At 37.9% G+C, this 19,069-nt stretch overlaps 1 protein-coding gene across 1 annotated transcript in view; it reads right to left on the bottom strand.

Moving 5' to 3' along the window:
• The window catches only part of LOC127793009 (phosphatidate cytidylyltransferase 4, chloroplastic), a gene marked incomplete at its 5' end in the record, with an annotated part of 56,329 nt that overhangs the window by 22,555 nt on the left and 14,705 nt on the right, over positions 1 to 19,069 (bottom strand). Inside the window, 1 exon segment of the mRNA XM_052323738.1 lies at positions 9,972 to 10,162. Coding sequence (XP_052179698.1) covers positions 9,972 to 10,162 — 191 coding nt within the window.

Raw genomic sequence — 19,069 nt, 5'->3', positions numbered from 1 at the left:
TATTCCCACCCTTGCAGTAATTGGAAAGGGACCATAGAACCTTTGATGCAATTTGGAGCTGGGGTGAGGAGGTAGAGTTCTTAGGTGTCCTAGCTTCAGCTTTAGATACACGATGTCACCTACCTAAAATTACCTCACTCCTTTTGTTTGCAAACTGTTTCATCCGATTTTGGGAATTAGCTAGCTCTTCCTTAATCATCGACAGAGCCTGTTGCCTCTTCTATAGGTATATATCGAGGGCTCCCACAGTTGAGTTGTCTCCCAGGGTTGGCAGTAGGGGAGGTTTGTAACCGTAAAGGGCTTCGAAGGGGGACCTTTTTATGGCTGAATGGTGGCTGGAATTGTACCACCATTGAGCCATCGAAAGCCATTTGTGCCATGTCTTTCTTGGGTATTCTCCTATCTAAAAAGGCTACAAGTGTTACAACCCTATCTCTCGAAAATTATGTCTCCAAAGATGTCACTTTTGTGGAATCGCAGTCATTTTTTTGGTTCTAATCAAGTTACTCCTCAAGTGGGGCTTGATGATCAAGACTCTAATGTCTTTCCAAGCCTAGGACCAGCAACAATAAGCTCTAGTGAAGCTGGTGGTCCTAATCAATCTTCTCCTTGTATTCCTTATTCCTCTCTCCAGCAAACTTCCTCTCCTCAGCATGTCAATTGCAATGAACAAGCAGTTCATCAGCAACCCTCTCCTCTCCTTATGTATTCAAAAGAAGACAGCCCATTGAAGATCCTCAGCCTACATCAACATCAGAACCTGACCAAGGTATGGAATTCAGGACACCAACAGTCTCTATTCCCTCAGTTTCAGTCCCATCTACCCCTGAACCATTTGATTTGGACCCCCCGATTGCTGTCCGAAAAGGGATTAGAAACTGCACAAAACATCCCTTGGCCAATTATCTATCCTATCATTGCCTTTCCCAAAATCATAAGGGCTTGCTAACATCCTTGGATGCTATTGTTATTCCAAAATCAGTACAGGAGACTATGAAAGATCAAAACTAGAAGGGAGCCATGTTGGAGGAGATGAGGGCCCTAAATAAAAATCAGACATGGCAGTTGGTGTCTAGACCCAAGGGGGTTAATCTAGTGGGATGTAGGTGGATATTCAATCTGAAATATAAGTCTGATGACATTCTAGAAAGATATAAAGTTAGGTTGATGGAAGATGCTTATACACAATCCTATGGTATAGATTATCTTGAGACTTTTGCATCCGTGGAAAAAATGACCACCGTAAGGGTACTCATATGTCTTCCAACCAATTTTGGGTGGAAGTTGCAGCAGCTAGATGTAAAAATTGTATTCTTGCATGGAGACTTAGAGGAAGAGGTGTTCATGGAGTTCCCTCTGGGGTTTCACGAAGAAGATGCAGGGAAAGTATCCAAACTTAAGAAGGCTTTGTATAGGCTCAAGCAATCCCCAAGAGCCTGGTTTGGCAGGTTTTCTAAGGCCATGAAGTCAATGGGGTATCATCAAAGTAGAGGGGATCATACCCTCTTCATCAAACACTTCGTAGAAAAGGTAACTAACTGCCTTGCTAGTATATGTTGATGACATTGTGGTTACTGATAATAATGAAGAAGAAAAATAGCTTCTCAAGGAAAATTTAGCCAGGGAATTTGAAATTAAAGATCTCAGAGTCCTAAAATATTTTTTGGGGATTGAAGTGGCATACTCTAAAGCTGGAATTTTCCTCTCTCAATGTAAGTATGTTCTTGATTTGCTAGTTGAAACAGGTATGATAGGGGAGAAAGAAGCTGGCACTCCAATGGAGCCTAACATTAAATTGCGGGAGAATCCTAATGGTAAGGTATTTGATAAGCGGCGGTTCCAAAGGTTAGTAGGTAGGCTAATATATATCTCCCACACTATGTCTGATATAGCCTTTGATGTCAGCCTAGTCAGCCAATTTATGCATAGCCCCACCGAGAAATATATGCACGTTGTAAGAAGGATTCTCAGTTACCTAAAAGCTACACCAGGCAAGGGCATTCTATTTAAACATGGGGTAGCAGATTTATGTATCTAGGGGTTTACTAATATAGATTATGGAGGGTCTCTCATTGATAGGAGACTTACTACCAACTATTGTGTGTTCTTAGGGAGCAATCTGGTCTCTTGGAGAAGTAAGAAGCAAGGTATTGTGGCAAGATCAAGTGTAGAGACAAAATTTAAGACTATGACCCTTGGCTTGTGTGAGGTATTATGGATGCGGATCATTCTAGAGGATTTGAGGATCAAATTACAAGGTCCTATTGAATTATTTTGTGATAATCAATCCGATATTAGCATTGCTCATAATCCTGTGCAGCATGACATGACAAAGCATATAAAAATAGACCTTCATTTCATTAAGGAAAAGCTTGATGCAAGCATACTTCAAATTCCCTACATGCCCTCAGAAAATTAGGTGGCTGATGTTCTCACTAAAGGGTTGGTTGTAAAAAGGTTTGAAGCTTTAATTGACAAGCTGGGAATGATGGACATTCATAGTGTTGGCAATCAAAGATGTGTGTGATCATGTGCGTAAATGATTATGGGTGTGATCTGCATATGATAGGTAGATATGCGTGTGATCTAGAGATATGCATGCAGAGATGCCCATATCCATATGATATGCAATAGCTTTTAGTTGCTTCCTAATCTAGAATAGGATCTTTCCTATTCCAAACTTAGGAAACTTTCCATGTGTTGTAAGTTTTGTGGAAGGTAGGTTTCCTAAATGTAGTTTCCCTTCTCTATAAGAGGATGTTCTCGTGTATATTCAAAGTAAGTAATTGAATTAATTCATTCAGTTCCTTTATAGTTAGATCTTACTCGAGCTCTTATGATATCCTTTCATGTTCCTAAAATTTTTTGGGGGAATGTTGTTCTTACGACTACATATCTCATTAATCGAATGCCTTCTCGAGTTCTCAAATTTCAAACTCCATGTCAAGTCTTTCTCGACGCATATCCTATCAATCATCTTATCTCATCTATACCTCTTAAAGTGTTTGCTTGTACTTCTTTTGTCCATATTTCTCATCAATACTGAGATAAATTTGACCCTAGAGCCATTAAATGTACCTTCCTCGATTATACTCCAAATTAGAAGGGATATAAGTGTTATTGTTCTCACACAAAGAAATTCTATCATTCTATGGATGTTACTTTCTTAGAAAAACAGCCATATTATTCCAAAACCGACATTCAAGGGGAGAGTGAGAATTCATAATTTCGTTTATGGGATTTTGGACCTGCACCTCCTACTGCCCTTCCTTCTACTGTCACTCCGTTTGATCCTTTTGTATTCGGGCCTAGTCCGATGTCTCATGTCGCTAAAAATCAACTAAAGTTACAATCTTTGAGTGTTCCTTCAACTGTCAACAACAAAAAGTGAATTGTCTACTCTAGAAGGAAGAAAGAACAAGGACATGTAAGAACAAGTGCAACTCACTACTAACCATGAAGCTAAACTGAATTTAACTCCAAAAGAGACACAACAAGGTAACACTGTTTCTATAAATATTTGGACAGAATTAACTTCTCTCACCTTTTCATTTGATTAGACATACATATATATAGAGATGACAAAGGAGAAATCGCCCATATGGAGTCGGTTAGGGAAAGGAAAAAACTAATTCGGTTAAGGTAAGAAAAATTGTCGCTTAGGGCTAGAATTAATTATACACTTAAATACAAAATTGTAATTACATGATATTCTACACGCCCCCTCAAGGTGGACTGTAGATATTAGGGAAGCTCAGCTTGGATCTTCACATTTTCAAATTGAGTGTTCGATAGATCCTTATCAACCTTCGATTTTTCTCTTTATAAAATGCCTGTCTATTTAGGTCAATTTGAACATGTTGAGTTGTTTGCCAATATCTAGTTAGACAACTAAGATATTGGGTAACTAAGAGGTCTACTTGACAATGCCTCTACAGTGTCTTTAGTGTTGGAGTACATCTCCTTTGCGGTAGCCCATGTTTCTTGTGTCGTCTCGTGAAGGATGAAATTTACTCTTGACATGATATGTCTTTAGGATTTGAATACTTCTCCTTTGTGGCATCCCAAATCTCTTGTGCCATCTTGTGGAGGATGACATTTACTATGCAATTTTCACAGGCTGAGTTGAAACCTTTTAGTAGCTTTTACAAGGCTTAACTACAACCTTATGATGTTTACACTAGCTTTTATAAGACTCAGCTATAACCACACTATCCTTTTTCACAGGATCAAGCAATAACCCTTACAAAGTTTTTTACTCTTAGGATGAAGCAATAACGCTTACAATGCTTTCTACACTTGGACTGAAGCAATAACCTTTACTATCCACCATTTTAACCTGAAGTGCAGTCAGAAAATTATCTTTTTGAGCCACTGTGGTTGTTGCTAGGGTGTTAGTATCCAAGGAAATTGATGTTTGTTTGATGAACGCCTTGACGTGAGACTTCTTAGCTCTTCTTGGCGAGTCCTTACAAATCACCCTCTTAGGGTATTTGACGATGCCAGTAAATGACTTGGCGTGAAACTTCTTGGCTCTTCTTGGCCGAGTCCTTGTGAATCACCCTCTCTGGTGTGAGTGACCGTCTGTTTTCTCTATGAGGACAACTGATGCAACTCTCTGTCTGTGACCAACCATCTCCTGTCTACATCTACCATCTTTGATGCCGGAGCGCAGCATTGTATTGCGCCCTTTCATCTCCTTCGATGACAGCAATGGCTATCTAGGTTTTGTGTTGTAAACCCTTTCGTCTTCCTTGTCGATCTTTGCTCTATGACCCTTCACTTTCTCCAACACAACTTCATGATTGTGGTTGGTTATCCCTTTGATGCGACAGTTGTGATTACGGTTAAGGGCGACGGCGGCGACGATAATTGCAATCGTGATTGCAGCAATGGCGGATGAAGATAAAGGAGATGAGCAATGGTCGATGATGGTAGTGCTTTCTCTTGGGAAAGAACTTCACCATCTTCACCGCTCTCTCTCTCCCTCTGAACTCTCCATCTCACTGCTCTCATACCATGTAGATATTTGGACAAAATTAACTTCTCTCACCTTTTCATTTGATAAGACATACATATATATAGAGATTACAAGGGAGAAACCGCCCATATGGAGTAGGTTAAGAAAGGACAAAAGTGATTTGGTTAAAAAAAGAAAAACTGTCACCTAGGGATAAAATTAATTGCACACTTAAATACAAAATTGTAATCACATGATTTTCTATCGTTTCTAATTCTAAAGAGGTGAATTTAGATGATCTTGATCTACCAATTGTCCAAAGAAAAGGTGTAAGTTCTTGCACGAAGCATCCCATCTATAACTTCTTATCTTACAAGAGGTTGTCCCTAGAATAACATGCTTTTACTACTAATCTCACAAATATTCAAGTTCCCAACAATATACAAGAAACTCTCCAAATACCAAAATGGAAGCAAGCTGTAAATGAAGAGATTAGAGCACTTGAAAAGAATGGAACTTGAGATGTGGTCAATTTGCCTCCTGGAAAGAATCTAGTTAGATGTAAATGGATTTTCACCATTAAGCACAAATCAAATGAAAGTGTTGAAAGGTTCAAGGCTTGGTTAGTTGCTAAAGGTTTCACACAGACTTATGGTATTGACTATAAAGAGATCTTTGCTCTTGTTGCCAAATTAAACACAATTCGAGTACTTCTCTCTCTTACAGCAAATCATGACTGGAAATTGCATCAACTTGAGAATCAAACAAAGTCTATAAATTGAAGAAATCTCTTTACAGTCTCAAACAATCTCCTAAAGCATAGTTTGACAAATTTACTAAGGCAGTAAAGAAATTTGATCATTCACAATGTTAGGATAATCATACTTTGTTTATAAACAGTTCTCCTGGTGGAAGAATATCTATTATTATTGTGAATGTGGATGATATAATCCTAACAAGAGATCATGAAGAGGAGATTGGAAAACTCAAGAGGTTTCTTGCACATGAGTTTAAAGTCCGAGACTTGGGGAATCTGGAATATTTTATTGGAATGGAAATTACAAGATCTAAGACAGGTATTGTGGTTTCCCGACGTATGTATGTTCTTAATCTACTTAAAGAAACCGGAATGCTTGGATGCAAACCTTTAGATACTCCAATAGAGATTGTCACTAAAGATAGCGGAGAAGGGAAAAATGCTCCTACTAACAAAGGAAGATATCAGAGATTGGTTGAAAGATTTATCTATCTATTGCACACAAAACCTGATATTGGCTTTGCAATAAGTGTAGTCAGTCAATTTATGAACAATCCCACTGAAGAGCATATGAATAAATTGTATCACATTTTGAGATACCTAAAGAAAACTCTTGAGAAAGGTCTATATTTTAAAAAGCCTAAGAAGAGGAATATTGAGGTATTCACTAATGCAGACTAGGTCGGTTCTATCACTAACTGCAGATCGACTTCTAGATATTGTACTTATAAATGGGGGGAATTTGGTATTGTACTTATAAATGGGGGGAATTTGGTTCCTTAGCGCAACAAGAAACAAACAGTTGTGGCCCGGAGTAGCGTTGAAGCTGAATTTCGAGCAATGACTCATGGAATATGCGAAGGAATGTGGTTAAAGCAATTACTTCTTGAACTCAAAATTGCAGTAGGTAATCCAATTAACATATTGTGTGATAATCAATTTGCTATAAACATAGCTAAGAATCCAGTTCATCATGATCGAATTAAACATGTGGAGATAGATAAGCACTTCATACAAGAAAAAGTTGTAGGTGGGACTATCAATATTTCCTACATACTGCTCTACAAATTGAAAACATTCTAACAAAGGCTCTACCAAAGACCAAATTTGAGGATATAAGATCCAAGTTGGATTTACTTAACATTTATAATCAAGCTTGAGGGGGAGTATAGAAAAATATGTAATTATGTAGTTTTGTATATTTTGTTTAAGTGTACAATTTGTTACATTTTTGTCCTAGGAGATTGTTTTTCCCACGGCCTTATTTAGCAATTTCCAAGTCTTAACAGACTTCTATGGAGCAGTTACTCTACCGTATCATATATATTTCTTGACAATTTCAAATAAGGAGTTATGTTGTTTTTTGTCCAAAACTACATGTTTAGTAAGTTCATCTATTACTAGGGAAAAGAGATAAAGGCTTAATACCAATCCTTGATATAATCCAATTATAATTGAAAAAGCTTCAATATCTCCTCTCTATGATATGAAACGTGTTTCTACTCTTTAATACATAGCAATAATAACTTGTGTATAAGCATTTAGAACTCCTTTCTTCTCTAAGACCCTACATAAGAGATAACTAGGTACTTTATCATAACTTTTTTCTAAATCTATAAATACCATATATAAATCCTTTTATCTCCATATCTTTTCATTAGGCATCTCACCAAGTATCAACTTCCATCATTGATCTACCAGACATAAAACCAAATTGGCTTCCAAACACCTAGTTTTGTGTTGTGAAGACTTTGCTCTCTCAAGAATGATTCAATAGTTTGGCTCCTCTATAATTTTCACAATTTTGAACACTTTCACTTGTCCAACATCCCTTTTGATTGAAGGATCAATTTAAATAATTTTGTTAACCAAAAAAGCACTCTTCTCTTGTTCATTTCCATGCTTCTATTAGGATATTATCTAGTCCTATTGAGTTACTATTTTTCACCTCTTTCAATGCTTGTTTTATTTCGTATGGGCATATATGTTTGTAGAACATGCAATTCCTATCTTCTTCAAAGTTACAAAGATGCCCCAACATAATATTTGTTTATCTAACTTCATTGAATAACTTTGAGAAATACTCCTTCCATATCCCCTTAAAACACCCTTCATTTATTAGTATTTTTCTTGTTTTTGTCTTTTTATGCATTTCACTTGGCTCAAAACCCTTGTTATTCTCTCTTGCCTTACCTAGTTTATATATGCATGTGTATATATATATATATCTTTTTCCCCTTCTTTTGTGTCAAGTCATTGGTATATATTTTTATAAGTTTATGGCTTTGCTTCAGTAATTGTCTTTTTTTCTTCTTTTTGGCCAAAATATCTCTTCAGGTTTTCTTCCATACAACATGTATCTAAAGTGTTGTAACAAGCTCTCTTAGTTTTGGTTTTTCCTTATACCTCTTTCATTCCACCACCAAGACTCTTTTTGGTTTGGAAAATTGCCCTCAACTCCTCTGGAACCATTCTTTCTGTATTTGACTAGCCTCTCATACAACCAAATCTCTTCTACCACATACTTTTTTTTCTTGAAAATAGCTTTTTTTCACTCTTTAAATCCCACCATCTGATTCTTAGGATTTGTTTTCTATCATTTTTTCTCCATCTTTTAAATGGACATCAAGGACCATAAGTCTCAAGATGCATTATATTCAGGAAAAAATAAATAAACAAGGCAGTTGAGAAAATTCGTTGAAAAGTTTGCCTTTAGTTTGACGCTAAAGATTAAGCATCGTGCATCAAGCATAATGGTTATAATCTATAACCTACAGAGACCTACCCAACCTAAAAACTCCTTAAACACCACATGCTCCATCATTTTACATATCATTTAGCTTTCTTTTTAGGCAACTCATATCATTTGGCTTTCATGAGGGCCAAACTAGCTCAATCCTCAAATTTTTGATCCAGGAGATCATATTTAGTGACAGAAGAGAAACCCATCTAAAAAAAATAAACTAGAATAAGACAGAGGAACCAATCCTTTCACTACCAAATTTGATATAAGTAACATTCTGCCATTAACTCAATTATGAGAATTTCATTCAGTATACATGTGAAAAACTGAATCATCATTTATCCGCTCTGGAGCTGCTAAGGGATTTGAGCTTTGAGGTTCAGACCTAACCTCAGATCAATAAAGGGTAACCGTTGAACATAAAACTAAACATGTTACCTTTTATAGATGGGCAAACCCTATTCCTAAGTTTCCTTTGTGGAAAATTACAATCAGAATGAAGAGGTTAACGAGGACAGAAAAAAGAAAGGAATGCAGTTATCTAATATGCGCACTTACCAAAATTCAATTAGTAGGCTCCTAGCATGAGGAATCAATAACTTCCATATTTACTCAGCACTTTATGTCCCAAACCATTGCTATCAAGAAACTCTGGTTTACTAGCAAAAATGTCTCCATATTTTTGTGTTTCTAGTACAGATAAAAAACTCACATACACTAAGAAGAACTTCTAAGATGTTCCAAGATGTTTTTGAACTCCAACTACCATAAAATAGAAGCACTTAGTGACAACTTTTTCTTCATTCAACTTTCCACTGGAAACTGTAACTCAACAAAAAAATGCCTATTTTGGGGGAGGGGTAATCATTATGATTTATGAGAATTAAATGGATTATATTATTACAATTAGAATAAGATCTACGCAACTAGACTTGCATCCTTTTAAAGCTACAAGAAAAGTTTTATTGGATGGCTATAAAACCATTTTTGCTATACAGCTTAGAATGTTGGCAATTAAATAAAAACACATGCAAAATATGACAAAATTGAGATAAAGAAATTACAGTAGATGCACAACCATACAAGAAAAGACAAAATTAGAATGAAATTATATGTAATGAGCTTGGAGCAATGCCTATTGAAAGTAAGATACACAAAATGCAATTAATATAGTTTGGACATACAAGGAGAAGGGCAATAGACGCACTTGTGAGGCAAGTGGATCAAATAGAAAAATTCAATAGCAAAAGAGGTAGAGGAAGGCCAAAGAAATATTGGTGAAAAACCCTTACACATGACATGAGAGAATGATTTTATAAAGATATGGCCATAGATAGAGACGGTTGGAGAGCTAAAATTCATTTAGCCAACCCATCTTCTAAGATTAAGGCTTGTGATTATCATCATTAATGTAACTAGCCTTGCAATATGCTGATGCAAAGTGAACAGGACCAACTTTGAAAGAACAAGTATAGATGGCATTCTGTCTTTCTGGAAACCCAATTTCTTACTTGTATTTAAGGCTGGAGCTGCTAAACCACAGCGAAGCTTAATCCAGAAGCAAGGAAGGTAACCACAATAGAACAGCCCAAATATTGTACTACTGAGCTGAGCAAATCGTGGATTTCCCCTCTGCAAAAGCAATGTAATAGCAACAATGAAAGCTGCAGATGTCACAGAAACATCAATTTGACCAAAATACCTGGAAAAAATTTTAGAGAAAAAACATCAGAAGTAGAAACTAAAAAATATGAATGAATCACAAACCAAAAGTCATCCAGATAGGAGAAAATAAAAGGGGCTCTCTTAACATGGTTCAATCGCCCTAACTAATTCCATATTTTGGTTTCAGGTATACTTTACCGGACAATTACACTTTTCCATACATGCTATGTATCTTGAAACTAAGTAACAATTTTGAGAGAGAACCAAGATAGAAAAGTCACACAAACAAAAGACATGAATCCATAGAGATCACTTTATCACAATTCCAATCCCTATTCCACTAGAAAATGAAATATAAAAAATGGAACTACAAAAACTTCAACTCGACAATACCTTTAAGCAAGGACTTTGATAGACCCCAGATTCACTGGATGTACCAAAGGCATCCAAGGAATTGGGGATAGTTTGGGAATTAGGCTGGTGGTTGTAATAGCCAGCCAGGTGGAAGAGGGGTAGAACAGGAATTACAAGGTTGTGTAACAACCTGCATGTGCGGATTCCAATTCCGTTAGAGAAGGAGGAATAAAAGAAAGGTGGTGGCAGGTGAGGGGGGGTGTGAAGAATTTTCCAGTAGAGTAGGAGAGATTAAGGGCCTCTCGAATTGCCCTGTTTTCTGTTCTTTTCGGCTGTAATTGAATTGGAAATCTTCCCTATTGAATCGAGTCATCTTACAATTCCTGGGAGTCTACCAGACTTTTACACCCTTGAAGCAGAGAGAGTAGACCAACAGCAACTCATATCACTTTTAGGATCAGCAAACTACAGATAAATAACTTTGATTCTACATATTTTTGCAAGTTCTGATGGCAACAATATGGTTGCTTCTTTGTGATGTTAATGTCACAGATTTTAGTTATGAAAACAATCAATTTTCAAAACAAGGTAACATTCACAGAAACAACCGTCCCCCAGCCCTTGCAAAAGCAGGGAGCCTTGTGCAAGGGGCATTCTTCTTTCTTCTATTGAGTCAACCAGTGATCAGAAAGACAAGGTCACAAACTGTTACAACTGAGGTGCAGGGAGTTTGAGGTGACTCCACCTAGTTTTGGCTGGACTTGTTAGAACCAGAAAAGTTGGTTTGCACTTTGCTCAGCCTAGCTAAAGAAATATGAATAATGTCCAGAAATTGAAAGCAAATCTGTGGCTTATGGCCCAAAGTGAAGATTTATAAACACTTTTTTTTTATTATTGGATAGTGACACATAACGGAAAACATTTTATCCACTGCAACTAAACACGAAAGAGCACCACAAAGCTTCAAGAACCATTTAACAGTTAGAATAACTGAAAACATTTCAAGTTTCTGTTAGTTGCTGGAACTTATTGAATGGTCACACCCCAGAATAAGTGTTTGGAGCAGGTCACAACTAATCATTTCTACGGAGCCACTGGGGGGTAAAGAAGATAAGAGAGAGAAGGAACAATCCAGAGGAGGTGTGAAAGAGAATTCCAGCACAGTGACAACAAGATGAATGTAAAAACCCAAATCTATGTAGGAATAGGTATATATACTATACCAAATAACTACAAAAATAAGTATATATGGTATGCCAAATCCATGTTGGAATAGGAATATGGATCTCACAACCCAAAGATATATTAGGAATTATTGAATACATGTATTTTCCTTTTGTTGTACTTTGCTGCTAAACTGTTTGTACCTTTCAGTTAAATTGTAACTGAAAGGAGAGAATAGCCTATAAATAGGCTAGAGTAGATAGAGTGTGCATGATGTTGAATGATATTTGAATTTCAGACTTTGCCTCTCATCAATTCTCTCTAAATTTCCTCTTTGATTTCTCTATTCTTCCCTCTCAATTCTCTGTTCTCTCTCTCGATCACCTCTTTTACCTCTTAATTTTGTCTGTTATCTCTCTCTTTCTACTCTAACTCTCCCTATCTTGCTGTTCTATCTTCCCCCATTTCTCCCAAATTCCATTCTAAACCCTAGGTTAACCCTAGGTACATGACAATGGAATATGTCAAATTGATGTAGAAATAGGTATACATGCTATACAAAATCCATGTAGAAAGTGACATACATGGATACACACACACACACACATAGAGTCGGAGGGAGGGAGCACAAAACAATGAGAGAGAGAGAGAGAAAGGGGGGAGGGAGGGGCAGGGACAAAAAGGAGTTATTGGCAAGTCCTGATCTAGCCAGGTTTTTCAGAAGCTCACATCTAAGTTCGGTCATGTAACTTTGCATAAGTAGACAATTTATATCATGGCATATGTTTTTAATTGTTTCCTTATGGATTATCGTGGATGACTAAATCCATTTTTCAATGATTGCATAAATTCTCACAACCTTTTTAATTGCTTATATACAAAGTTGTTTATATTGTTAAATTGAAAAGCTTCGAACGTCAAGATAAACCCTTTACTATTCTTTTTGCTATGTACATTAATTATGTGATATTCCTATGAATTTGGTTGTATGTTCTAATTGAATTATGACCACTATGAATTGATACTTGAATTTTGCTTGTAACAAAAAAATTGGGCGAACCTCTCATAGAATATGGCAGCTAAAGGCACCTTGATCTGACTCAGGACGTTGCTTACCCTGTGTGTCAAACAACACACCTGGATAGATATTTTGGCACAAGTGTGACCAATGACAGAACTGTTATATGCAACTGTGGAGAAAGTTAATTTTTCTTCATATTTCAACATGGCTGTACATTGACAGAATATATACACAGAAAGAAATTTAATCACATCTCTAAACTAGGAATCTCCTAAGAATCAGCAATCAATTGATCTAGAGAAATTTAGAAACTATATAATCTCCTAGTTGTACATGTTGGGCCATGTGTGTGTGAGTGTAAGTGTATTTGGTTTGCATTTATTATTTATTGTTTACAGAAATTTGAACAGCCAGACTTTATTTTCTGGATTAAATCTGAGGCTTTTCATTTGCTCCAAGAGTCACAATTTTTAATGGGTTTAATGATATCATTTAAGTGTTGTATTGAATTTGTGGCTGTTGGGAGCCTCTGATGCAGCTATAAAAGGCTGCCAGAGACTCATTCTTCATCATCCAAGCATTCCAGCATTCTCTAGTTCCATCTTGTATCTAAGTTTATCTCAGAGAGCAAGTTCCATTATTGAGTTTTTCCAGCTCCAACCGTTCGAGGCTGTCGTTCTGTTGGAGAGACCGTTTCATCATGCTGAAACTTTCGTCAGAGTCTGCTGGCTGCCAGTTGCAAGGCAATCTTGCTTTCAGGACAACGCTAAGCCACAACTCGGTCTATTTTGTCCCTCCGATTCAGCTGTTTCAGTTGCCGTAAACCTTGTTTTAGTCTCTGGTTTGCAGTCCCTTGATCTTAAAGTTGCTGCTAATTGTTGAGAATCCCACATCGCCTCCACAAGGGAGGCCTGGGCTATATATAAGGAGGAGGATCCCTCCACTTGTTAAGTTAGCTTTTTAGGTTGGAGTTCTACCTCTAACTTCTCACATGGTATCAGAGCGTTACTTGGCTATCGTGGTCATGGACCAGTACCCTGCTCGATCACCTGGGCATGTATCAGTTACTGGAGAAGTTTCGCCGTGGGGGGAGTGTTGAGAATCCCACATCGCCTCCAAAAGGGAGACCTAGGCTATATATAAGGAGGAGGATCCCTCCACCTGTTAAGCTAGTTTTTCGGTTGTTCAGCCCGATTCACAGCGCCTTGACCAAGTATTGGCTATTCCTTCTCTTCTGTTGCCCTTATCAAATCCATCTATCTCCTCCTCGGTGGACCCTTCACTTCCATCTTCCAGACCACACTCCCCGACTCCTCCACTTCTTACTTATCACCGTCGTCCTCATCCTGCTCCTGGCACCAACATTCCTCTTGACTGCGACTCTCCTAACTCACTCTCTCCGTCAGTGGTCACTCCTGCCATGGATCCTCAGCCCGACAACCTTCCTATTGCACTCCGCAAAGGTACACAGTCTACTTGCAATCCACATCCTCTTTATAATTTTTTGTGTTATAACCGTTTGTCACCTACTTATAGTGCTTTTGTTTCGAGCCTTTCTTCTATTTCTATTCCTAAAACAACAGGTGAAGCTATGTCCCATCCTGGTTGGTGTCAAGCTATGTTAGATGAGATGGGTTCTTTGCATTCTACTAGCACTTGGGATTTGGTGCCTTTGCCACCAGGAAAGACTCCCGTTGGTTGTTGGTGGGTGTTCACCCCTAAAGTGGGCCCCGACGGACAGGTGGAACGTCTTAAAGCCCGCTTGGTTGCCAAAGGAATTACACAGATCTATGGGTTGGATTACAGTGATACCTTCTCTCCAGTTGCTAAAATGGCCTCTGTTCGCCTATTTCTCTCTATGGCTGCCACGCGTCATTGGCCGCTCTATCAATTGGACATTAAGAATGTCTTTCTTCACGGTGATTTGCAAGAAGAGGTTTATATGGAGCAATCACCTGGTTTTGTTGCTCAGGGGGAGTCCAATGTAGTCTGCAAACTCAAGAAGTCTCTCTATGGCCTAAAACAATCTCCACGAGTGTGGTTCGGTAGGTTCAGCACTGTGGTTCAAGCCTTTGGTCTCACTCGAAGTGAAGCTGATCATTCAGTTTTCTATCGATATTCTTCTTCTTTATGTATCTACCTCGTTGTTTATGTAGATGACATTGTTACCACAGGGAACGATCAGATTGGTATACAAAATCTAAAGGAACATCTCCATCAGCACTTTCAGACTAAAGATCTAGGCAAACTCCGATATTTCTTGGGTATTGAAGTTGCTCAATCAAGAGATGGGATCTCAATCTCTCAAAGGAAGTATGCATTTGACATCTTAGAAGAAACTAGTATGGTGAACTATAAACCGATTGACACCCCAATGGACCCAAATGTCAAACTCTTGTCGGGACAGGGGAAGTCTTACTCAGATCCTGGAAGGTATAGAAGATTGGTAGGCAAACTGAACTATCTCACAGTCACTCGTCCCGACATTGCTTTTGCTATGAGTGTGGTGAGTCAGTTTCTCAATTCTCCATGTGATTCTCACCAGGATGCTGTTATCCGGATTCTGAGATATATCAAACAAACACCAGGTAAAGGGCTACTCTATGAGGATAAGGGGCACACATATATTTGTTGTTATGCAGATGCAGATTGGGCCGGCTCTCCTTCTGATCGTCGGTCGACCTCTGGATATTGTGTTCTTGTGGGAGAAAATTTGATTTCTTAAAAAAGTAAGAAACAAAATGTAGTAGCTAGATCCAGTGCAGAGGCAAAGTATCGGGCTATGGCTAATGCAACTTGTGAGCTCATCTGGCTTAAGCAACTCCTGGAGGAACTCAAGTTTTGTAAAGTGTCTTCTATGAAGCTTGTTTGTGATAATCAGGCTGCCTTGCACATTGCTTCCAATCTAGTGTTCCATGAGCGGACTAAGCATATTGAAATCGACTGTCACTTTATTAGCAAAAAGCTGGTTGAAGGTGTTATTGTTACAAAGTTTGTTAACTCCAGTGATCAACTTGCCGATGTCTTCACCAAGTCTCTAAACGGTCCTCGAATAGAATATATATGTAACAAGCTTGGTGCATATGATATCTATGCTCCAGCTTAAGGGGGAGTATTAGAATTATTAGTATAATTAGATATATTGCATATTTATTTATTTATTTGTTATAACTATGTGTAATTATGCTAAGTCCATAGGTTCTACCTCTAACTTCTCACATGGTATCAGAGCTAACCCTTGGTTGTCGTGGTCATGGACCAGTACTCTGCCCGATCACCTAGGCATGTATCAGTTACTGGAGAAGTTTCGGCGTGGGGGGGAGTGTTGAGAATCCCACATCGCCTCCACAAGGGAGACTTGGGCTATATATAAGGAGGAGGATCCCTCCACCTGTTAAGTTAGCTTTTCAAGTTAGAGTTCTACCTCTAACTTCTCACACTAATATTTATAATATTGAGGGAGTGCTTATGCAGTTTCAATAATTGCATTAAATCTTGTAGCAATCTTGGGGTTGGTTAGTTATTGTTATAATTGCAATATATATATTCTGTAATTGTTACGTACCTAGCCATAAATCAACAGTACATTGCCTAAAATAGAGAGATCTTAGAATATTTTGACACTCTCCCTCAAGCTAGAAAATATAGGTTTGTCATTCCCAGCTTGCCAACAATCTTTTGAAACGTATGACTAGATAATCCTTTAGTAAGAACATCAACAAGTTGGTCTCCTGATGGGACATACGGTGTACAAATCAATCCATTGTCGAGCTTTTCTTTTATAAAGTGTCGATCTACTTTCACATGCTTAGTCTGATCATGTTGAACTTAATTGTGAGCAATGCTTATAACTAACTTGTTGTCACAATATAGTTTCATAGGGCTTTTCCACTCAATTCTAAAATCATCTAGTATTATCGTGAGCCAAAGGTCACAAATTCCCAATGCCATAGACCTAAACTCAGCTTCTGCACTTAATCTAGCTACTAGCCTACTACCAGTTGTTTCTTGCTCCTCTATGTGACCAAATTTCCCCCAACAAAAGTGCAAAAAGCAAATTTTAATCTCCTATCAACTATGGAGCCCGCATAGTCGTTGTCTATGTAGGCTTCAAGATTGAAGTTTGTACCCTTCTTAAATAGAATTCCTTTGCCCGCATGTCCCTTCAAGTATCGAAGAATGTGATATACTGCACGGAGACATGTCTTCTTAGAGTTGTGCATGAACTGACTCACAACATTGACTGCATAGGCTATATTTCATCAAGAGAGTGATAAATAAATTAGTCTTCCAACAAGCCCCTAGTACATTCCCCAATCTACTAGCTCATCTTCTATTGCTTCACTAAGCTTGTGGTTGGTTTCAATTAGCATCTTTGTAGGCTTGCATCCTGGTTGCTTAGTCTCATTAAGTCAATCAAGAACATACTTTTGTTGTGACATAAAGATTCCTTTCTTTCACCACGCCACTTCTATTCCAAGTACCTTAATCGCCCTAAATCCTTAATCTCAAACTCCTTAGATAGGCATTCCCTTAGGAATTTCTCTTACTTCTCATCATTTCCGGTAACAATAATGTCATCTACATAAACTAGAAGTGCAATCACTCCCCTTAATGCTATGTGCTTCACAAACAAGATGTGGTTGCCTTGACTTTGTCTATATCCCATTGACAACATTGCTTTTGTAAATCTATCAAACCAAGCTCTAGGAGACTTTTAATCCATAGAGTGCCTTTTGAGTCTACACACCTTCTTGTTTGTATCAATGTCAAATCTCAAAGGGCAAACTATGTAAATTTCTTCCTTTAAATCCCCATATGGAAAAGCATTCTTCATATCAAATTGGTGCAAATTCTAGTCAAAATTTACTACCAATGATAGCAAGACCCTCACTGTATTTATCTTGGCCACTAGTACAAATGTGTCTTGGTAGTCAACACCATATATGATTGAGTGTAACCCTTTGCAACCAATCTGGCCTTGTATCTCTACAAAAATCGATTTGCCTTGTATTTCACAAAAAACACCCATTTGCATTCAATTAGTCTTTTTCCTCTCGACAAATCATCCACCTCCCAAGTTTTATTTTTTATTAGTGCATCCATTTCCACTTTCGTGGCATTCTCCACTCCTCACTTTCTAGTGCCTTGGACACTGTCTATGGTACCTTGATGGAGTTAAGGTGGGTGAGAAAGCTTTTCTATGGAGGTGATATTCTTTCAAAGGTCACAAAATGAGACAAAGTATGGCTTGTACATTTTCAACTACCTTTTCTGAGAGCAACTAGAAGGTCAAGATCACTCTCATTACTATTTGACTCTGAGAGTGGTAAATCATGGTTAGAACTAATAATAGGAGGAGAAGTACTAACATCTATGTTTACCACAATTTCGGGATCCAGTTTGGACTGTTGAGTGTGCTTCAATGAAGTCATGATACTCTTCCTTCTTGAATAGACAGATTCAATAGGTGGCCTCTGTTCAGGTTCAAGGGTTTTTGGTGGCTGGGAATTGGACTCAGACTCGATCTCGAACTCGGGTCAAGGTTCAATAGGAGTGGATTTTGGAGAGGACAATGAGTCAAGCTGTTGGGTGGCAGAAATGGGTAAGGAGAAGAAATTAATCCAATCATTGTCTTCCGAAGGCCTAGGCTCCCCCTGAAGACCATGATTGGTAAAGAAACGTTCATGTTCAACAAAAATGACATCAATTGAGACAATAATATTTGTAGCCCTTTTGAGTAGAGGAATACCCTATGAAGTCACATCTGAGAGCTCTAGGATCAAGTTTGCTATGATTATGTGAGTGAACATGGACAAACACAATGCAGCCAAAGACCCAAGTGGGCAAGAAGATTGAAGAAGTAAAATGAGGATAAAATTTTGAGAAAACTTGCCAAGGACTCTTAAAACAAAGAGAGTGGCGATTGATTAAATGAGCAGAAGTAAGAACAACTTCCCCTTATAGATAGTTTGGGACTTTGTTTCGAAACATCAAGGCACGGGTAGCAAACAACAAATGACCATTTTTCCTCTCTGCCACTCCATTTTATTAAAAGGTATCTACACACAAAGATTCACAAATGATTCTTCTGGTTTGAAAGTAGGAATATAAGGTTTGATTGAAATAATCTCGTGCATTATCTAACCTTATCTTTTTAATTTTTACCCCAAACTAATTTTGAATCACATTAACCGGAAAAATAACATTCATATCAGATTTTTTCTTTAAAAGAAAAACCCAAGTTACATGGGTACAATCGTCAATAAAAGTTACAAACCAAGTAGCCCCAGAAATATTTTGAATATTAGAGGGTCCCTAAATATCTCTGTGTATCATGAGAAAAGGCATGGAGAATCTTTTATTAATGATTGGAAAATGCACACGTTTGTGCCTGGCAAGCTC

This window comes from Diospyros lotus, unplaced genomic scaffold, assembly GCF_014633365.1.
Source record: "Diospyros lotus cultivar Yz01 unplaced genomic scaffold, ASM1463336v1 superscaf1, whole genome shotgun sequence".
In the NCBI taxonomy this organism is placed as follows: Eukaryota; Viridiplantae; Streptophyta; class Magnoliopsida; order Ericales; family Ebenaceae; genus Diospyros; species Diospyros lotus.
Note: the sequence above shows the minus strand (reverse complement) of the source record. Positions and strands in the feature narration are given on the sequence as shown.